Here is a 7,940-nt window from a genome sequence, read left to right as displayed (position 1 = left end):
ACTTTGTTTGTTTGTTTGTTTGCAAAGTTTATTCATTTATTTATTCATTTATTTATTTGTTTATTTATTCATTTATTTATTTTTTATTCATCAATTTCCCATTTTAATGCTTTTTTGTACTCGCTGCATGCGCGGCCCCCGAAAGTAGAACAGAGAGAAATAAAAGAAAAAAAATAATCAAACAAATAATAAAACAAATAAACAACAAATAAACAACAAATAAAAAACAAATTAGACTCAACTTAGAGTGAGCCTCTTTACCAGTTCAGCCAGCCCAGACTCTGAGGTGTACGTACACCCGAACAGGACCCCCTTCGAATTTCCAGAGATATCGCTCAAATGAAAAAACAATTGCATGCAGTGCCTTCTCTTTTTCATTTATCGAAATAATTGCATTTATTTTCCCAAAAGATCAGATTTAACGGAGAAATTGCGTCAAAAAAATCAGATCTTGACGCTTCAGAGTGCCGGGCGTGCATGCGCTTTCGGGTGTACGTACACTGCAGACTTGCATGCACCTCTCAGCGCCGTTTAGTCGATTTTTTCCGAATTTTTCAGAAATAAATGCATTTTCTTTTGGCCAGATTAAAATACTTGCAAACTTTTGCATTTTGAACGCAATTTGAACGCAATTTGAGCACATTTAAGCCTGCATTTCTTCGTTTTGAGGTGTTTCTTGAAGTGCGCAGCCCAGGGCGTTTTTCCTAATTTCGCAGCGACAAATAAATCCATTATCGCCGTCCGCCGCGCATTTATGCATTTAAGAACTTTAAATTGGTTGTATTAGTGCAATAAATGCTTTAAATTGATGTAAATAAATGCATGTTTCATTTATTTTGTCATTTGAAAAACATTGTACACTTCAACATGCATTTGTTCCGCTGTATAGACGCCGCGCATGCTGTCTTGGGGTAAAAACGCAAAAAGTCCATTTCTGCGTTTTTTCTTTTCGCAAAAAGATAAATGCATTTTATTTAAATAGTTATATTTCTTTTGAGGCCTTTTATCCATTTAATGGCTTTTATTTTGCATGCAAAAATGTAAAAGTTCACTTTTGAAATATTTTGGTGAAAATGCGAAAAAACACTTTTCTCTTTTGTACAGGTACCAAAAAATAAAAAGTGAACAAATAAGTAATAAATAAATAAATAAATGAATAAATAAACAAATAAATATATAAGTAAATAAGTGTACATAAATAATTAATCAAAAGCATTAAATCGTGTAGAGGCCTTTTTGAAAAGAAAGAATAAAACAAACAAAAAAATATTCAAAAATGAGTTCCAGGCTCTTATTGGCTTTTTGTTTCCGGAACTAACTAATTTATTTATTTATTTATTTATATCTGTTTTAATATTTTTTCCTAATCATTTGTTATTTACTATTTATTTTATTTATTTATTTATTTATTTATTTATTATTTCTCTTTGTGCGTCGCTGCGCCTAGCCATTATAAAGTGTTTTTACCGTTTATTTTATAATTTTTAATTTTATTTTTTCGTCAAAATATAAAATAAATAAAATGACAATGCTTTAATTATTCGACTATTATTTAATTATTTAATTATTTCATCGATTGCCGAATTGACATTTATCTTAACCTTTTTATTTACATTTTAATTATTTACCTTTCCACCTTTTTAGTTTTTTATTTATTATTATTTAAGAATCAGCCAGCTTTTAGCTTCAAATGGGTTTATTTAAAATGCATTTTGCAAATAGAAGAATAAACAAGAACAAGGAGAAACAAAAATAGAAAAACAAGTAAAAACAAAAACAAATAAAAACAAAGGACCAAAAACGTCAAAGTAAATCTGAACAAACGAAGCAGCAAATGAAGGAAAAAAAACAAAAAAAGGTTAAAGGCTTTTTTATTTTTTCTTGCATTTCCTTTCATCTTTTATGTTTATTTAGTTCATTTAAATGCATTTCTTTGAATTTTATTTTCAATTTTAAGCAAAGGAAACTCATATTTACAATTAATTCGATTTAATTGATTATTATTTTTATTTTTACTTTACACTTATTTTGAAAAGTTATTTTATTTATTTAATTGTTTGAAGACTTAACTCGAAAACGAACTTTCTTGAAAAAAAGACATTTGGACGTTTTTCCTAAAAGTGAACAAATGCAAAACATGAAAATCAAAGAAAATAAAAGCAAATTTAATGAGAAAAAACTAAATTAATAGGAAAGTAAATGTGCAAATACAAATGTGCGTCTTGTGTAAATAATAGCCTTGTAAATAAAAATTTTTTTTTGTGAAATGGCATAAAACAAGAAAATAAATAAATAGATTATATTTTGTTTTAATTATATTTATTTGAATTTATTTAAATGTTGAAATCTTTTTCGAAAGTCTTTTTCAAATGCAGCATTTTAAACAAAACTTCATTTAATTTGCAACAGAGCCACACACAAGTAACATTTTAAATTTATTCCTTTTTTTAATTCCAAGTAAATTCATTTTAATTTTAAAAAGACAATAAAAGACTTCTTTTGCAATTCAAAAGAAAGTTTTCTTTTCCAAATTTATTTCTTTTTTCTCCAAATTGTTTTTTTAAAAGTCCCTTTTCGTGTGTACGTACACAGGCGCCTGAGGTGTATAGACATCAAAATAGACATTTTGTTTTTTAGTGAATTAAAAAAAAGATTTTTATTTCAAAAGTGCATTATGGAAATCTAAATGAAAATATAAATGAAATTATAAATGAAGTTTTCTTTTTGTCTTCAAATATGCATCTTTTTGGAGTTCCAAATTTGTTTTTTTGTTGAAGTAAAAATACAAATGCAAATATGGATATAAATAAAATGCAATTTTGAATATAAATGCAAATATAAATATGTTATTTATATCTGTGTAAATATAAACATTTGTATTTATATCCATGTAAATATAAATACTTGCATTTGTATTTATATTTGCGTAAATATAAATACAAACTTCTATATATATTTATACTTCAAATATAAACAAGATTTTAAACTTAAGTTCAAATGCCTTATTTGCAGATTTATTTGTTCTTGGGAAAAAGGCCTCACATTTGTGGGCATTTGCATGCATTTATGGATATCTTTTTATTGTTTTTTTATTTGCAGATTTATTTGTTCTTGGGAAAAAGGCCTCACATTTGTGGGCATTTGCATGCATTTATGGATATCTTTTTATTGTTTTTTTCATCCATTTATCATTTTTAGAATTTAAATTCTTTTTATTTTTTATTTTGAATAAAATCTCCGTCAAATTTCGCGCCTTTTTGGCGCAGTTTCGGGTGTATGTACACCCCACGGTCGTGAGCGTTCGGGTGTACGTACACTTCATTTATTTTTGCACAGAAAAAAATAAATTATAAATACTTCTTCATTTATTATTAATTGAAGTTTATTGTAATACTCAAATTTACTATTTTGTGCATTTTGTGAAAAGAAAAAGAAATATTTCTTCAGCACAGCAGCAGAAAAAGAAAAATTATTATTGACAAGAAGCAAAAAAAGAAATAAATAAATTTGCCAAATTAAATTTTGAACTTTTTAATTCTTCTTTTCGCGGCCAGCAGCTGCACGTACACCTCAACGCATTTTGCGGACAAAAGATGCGAACTAAAAATGACAAGTTCTGCTGCTGCAGCAGCAGCAGCAGCAGCAGACGTTGCTGAAGTGGCAGCAGCAGCAGCATTTGCTGCAGCGGCAGTGGTTGCTGCAGCAGCTGCAAAGGCAGAGGCAGGAACTGGGGCAGCTGCAGCAGGAGCTGCTGCTGCAACAGCTGCTGCTGCTGCGGCGGCAGCAGCTACACGAAACTGCTACGAAAGTTCTTGGGGTGTTGCTGCTGCTGCTGCTGCTACTGCAGCAGCAGCAAAGCAGCTGCGGGGAGACTACTCAAGCTGCTGCTGCTGTTGGTCTTCGCTGTTGCTGCTACTGCTGCAACTGCAGCAGCAAAAAGACTGCAGGTAAACTACTCATAATGCTGCAGCTGCTGCTGCACCTGGAGCAGCAGCATAGCTGCAGCAGGGACACTACTCACGCCGCTGCTGCACCCCTTTTCCTGCTGCTGCTACTGCTGCTGCTACTGCTGCTGCTGCTGCTGCTGCTGCTGCTGCTGCTTGCTGCTGCTGCACTTAGGGCGCCGGTTTGCATTCTTCTTTGAAGAAGCCTTTTAGAACTGCAAACACAGAAAAGACGAGGTGTACGTACACCTCACAAGCATTTCATTTTTCCGCATTTGTTTATTTTCATTTTAAACTTTTGTTATTTTCTGAGAAGTGCTGCACATGATTGATTTCACGAGCAGCAGCAGCAGCAGCAGTAACAGCAGCAGCACGAGCAGCAGCAGCAGCAGCAGCAGTAACAGCAGCAGCACGAGCACCAGCAGCAGGAGCAGCAGCAACACCAGCAGCACTAACAGCAGCAGCAGGAGAGCCAGCAGCAGCAGCAGCACGATCAGCACAAGCCGCAGCCGCAGGAGCACCAGCAGAAGCAAAGACAGCAGCACAAGCAGCAGCAGCAGCAGCAGCAGCAGCAGCAACAGCAGCAGCAGCAGCAGCAGCAAATGCTTCCTACTTGAATCTTTTTTGCTGAGTGTGATTTGCGCCTGTCTGTTTTTGGGGTGTATGAACACCCCGCCGAAAGTCGCGGGAATTTCCGCAAGAGGAATCAGCAGCAGCGGCACAACTTCAGAAACCTGAAGAAATTAAAAGATTTAATTGAATAAATTTGAACTAATTGAATTAATTTAAATGTTTAAATCCATTTAAATGGATTTAAACATTTATGTGGAGTTCAGGTGTACGTACACCTCAGAAGCGGCGGACCAGTGGTTGCTTTTATTGGGGTGTATGTACACTGGAATTAATTTGCAAAATGGAATTAAATTGCAAAAGACTGTATGTACACTGGAATTAATTTGCAAAATTGAATTAAATTGCAAAAGACTCGAAAAAGGCGCTTTTTTGAGGTGTACGTACACCTGAATTCACTCGAGGGTCTGCACACCTAAGCCGAGGTGTACATACACCTCAACTGCTCACCGTCACAATTTGCTGCACACCTAAGCCGAGGTGTACATACACCTCAACTGCTCACCGTCACAATTTGCGTCTCTTCAGGATTCCTGTCAAAAGCCGGCCAAAGAAATGTTGCCTGAGTTCAAATAAGTGCAAAATGAGGGTTTAGGGTTTAGGGTTTAGGGTTTAGGGTTTAGGGTTTAGGGTTTGGGAAGCTGCACGTACACCTGAAACGGGGTGGGTGTACACTGAGATTAATGCGGTGTATCTACACTGGATCCAAAGCACAAAAAGAGATAAACACTTTCTTTAAATTGAATTTATAAATTTATTTATTTATTTATTTATTTATTTATTTATTTATTTTTGAATTCAGAAAATTAAATTCCTTGCCTGCTTCTGACTGTCTTGTTGCCCCTGTGGCTGCACAAGCCCTTTCTGCAGATTCAAAAAAAGAAAAATAAATAAATAAAAAATAATAAATAAAAATAAATAAATAAAAATAAATGAATAAATAAATAATAAATGATTTGCTTTGTTTGAAATTAAATTTAAAAGTTAAATAATTAATTTTATTTTTCTTTTTTTAATTTCACCTTCAACTGCTCAGGAATTCTTTTGCTGTAAATTCCTCTGTAGTAAATTTTCTGCAAAAACAAAAAGGAAATAAAATCGAATTTAAATCAATTTATTATTTATTTTTGGTTATTAATTATTAATTAATTATTATATATTATATATTATTTACTATTTATTACTTCAACTATTCTTTATTATTTATTTTTCATTCTTTATTATTTATTGCTAATTATTTATTGTTTATTATTTATTATTATCATTTCATTTATTGCAAGAAGGCCATACACAATTAGCAATTTTTATTTATTACTTTTTTAATATAAAAAAGAAAATAAAAGACTTCATTTGCAATTCAAAAGAAAGTTTTCTCTTCCACGTTTATTTCTTTCCTTTCCAAATTATTTATTATTTATTATTTATTATTTATTATTCATTATTTATTATTTGCTTTTTATAATTTGTTATTAATTCTATTTTCATTTCAAAAAAACATAATATGTAATGAGTTTCAACTCTTAAATGAAATAAAACATAATATGTAATGAGTTTCAACTCTTAAATGAAATTAAATTATTATTAATTGGACCAATATTAATTAATCAATTGATATTAATTAATTTAATGGATATTATTTAATTAATTAGTACTAATTAATTTGATTGATAATTAATTTAAATTAATTTAAATTAATAAATTAACTAATTTAAATTAATTAATTTAAATTAATTAATTAATTAATTAAATTATTTGATTCCAGTTTCCCTCACTATCTCGGAGTCCACTTCAGGCAAAAACACTGACAGAGAATGCTCGTCCACACTTAGCACAACTCCTGAAACGCAAACCCTAAACCCTAAACCCTAAACCCTAAACCCTAAACCCTAAACCCTAAAATGAGGGGGAAAAAAGCAATGCAAAGAGCAGCATCAGCATACAGATACCGCAGAGCGCTATAAACAGGAAATAAAAACAAAAAAATTATCTATTATTTATTAGGGCAGTTAATTTATTGTTTGTTTATTATTTGTTATTTATTTATTTATTTATTTATTTATTTATTTATTTATTTATTTATTTATTTAAAGAATGTTTACCAATTGTGTCCATCGCTTCTTTCTGCCGCCTCAAGTAGATGTTCAATACGGCCTGATAAGCAGCGAAGACAACCCTAAACCCTAAACCCTAAACCCTAAACCCTAAACCCTAAACTCCAAACCCTAAACCCTGAAACCCGCGACTTGAGCATGCGAAGCCCCTTGACAGCCACCCTCAGTTCTGCCTTCCCCAAACACCAAGCCTAGCCTCTAAACCCTAAACCCTAAACCCTAAACCCTAAACCCTAAACCCTCACCAGTCCACAGGCTTTGTCAGCTTCTCTCATATTTTTGTTTATGTCGTTGCACACGTTGCAAATCGCCTCAGTTGCTTCCTATAAAATAATAAATAAATAAATAAATAAATAAATAAATAAATAAATAATAAATAACAAATGAATAAATAAATAAATAAATAAATAAATAGATAAAACATGAAAAACAGATGAATAAATAAGCGAATTAATGACAAATAGATTAAAAAAATAACAAAAAATAATGAATAAGTAGAAAATAAATGACAAATAACTAAATAACAAATAAATAAATAATAAGTAAATAAATAAAATATAAACAAATGAATAAATAACAAAAGAAAGATGAATTGATATAAAAATAATAATAAATAATGAATCAATGAATAAATAATTAAATAATTAAGTAAACCCTAACAAACAAATGAACAAATAAACAAATGAATGACAAATAAACGTAAAAATAATAAAAATAATAAACAAACAAATAAATAAATAAATAAATAAATAAATAAATAAATAAATAATAAACATTATGAAATAGACTTCACCAATTCCAAAAACAAACAAATCCAAAAAAGTCCACAACTGAACTCAAACCGAACCAAATCAAACCAAACTAATTGCAATAAATCAAATAAATGAAATAAAACAAATTAAATTAATTAAATTAATTAAATTAATTAAATTAATTAAATTAAATCCATTAAATCCATTAAATCAATTAAATTAATTAAATTAATTCCATTAAATTCATTTTTTTAAAACTGACAACATCCAAAGGCGGCTTTTGCTTTCCCTCAATCAGCGCCGCGAGGCTCCTGTGGACCAGCACGTCCGGATACCGCCTGCAGCAAATTGCAATTATTTATTTATTTATTATTTATTTATTTATTTATTTATTTATTTATTATTTATTATTTATTTATTTATTTATTTATTTATTTATTATTAATTTATTATTATTTATTTATTTATTTGTTTGTTTGTTTATTTATTATTTGAGAATAAAA

The 7,940-nt window shown here is 30.2% G+C and overlaps 1 protein-coding gene across 1 annotated transcript; it reads right to left on the bottom strand.

Moving 5' to 3' along the window:
• Window positions 1-6,322: 6,322 nt before the first annotated feature.
• On the bottom strand, window positions 6,323-7,775 carry ENH_00001150 (hypothetical protein; the record flags this gene model as incomplete). Its single annotated transcript, XM_013583932.1, has 4 exons — window positions 6,323-6,411; window positions 6,674-6,725; window positions 6,931-7,008; window positions 7,700-7,775. Coding segments are annotated over 4 exons (295 nt in total), but the record flags the coding sequence as incomplete, so codon positions are not given.
• Window positions 7,776-7,940: the final 165 nt, after the last annotated feature.

Source organism: Eimeria necatrix, genomic scaffold (genome assembly GCF_000499385.1).
Source record: "Eimeria necatrix Houghton genomic scaffold, Enh_scaff1030, whole genome shotgun sequence".
NCBI classification, from domain to species: Eukaryota; Apicomplexa; class Conoidasida; order Eucoccidiorida; family Eimeriidae; genus Eimeria; species Eimeria necatrix.
The sequence above is the reverse complement of the archived record's forward strand: the minus strand, read 5'-3'. Positions and strand labels throughout refer to the sequence as shown.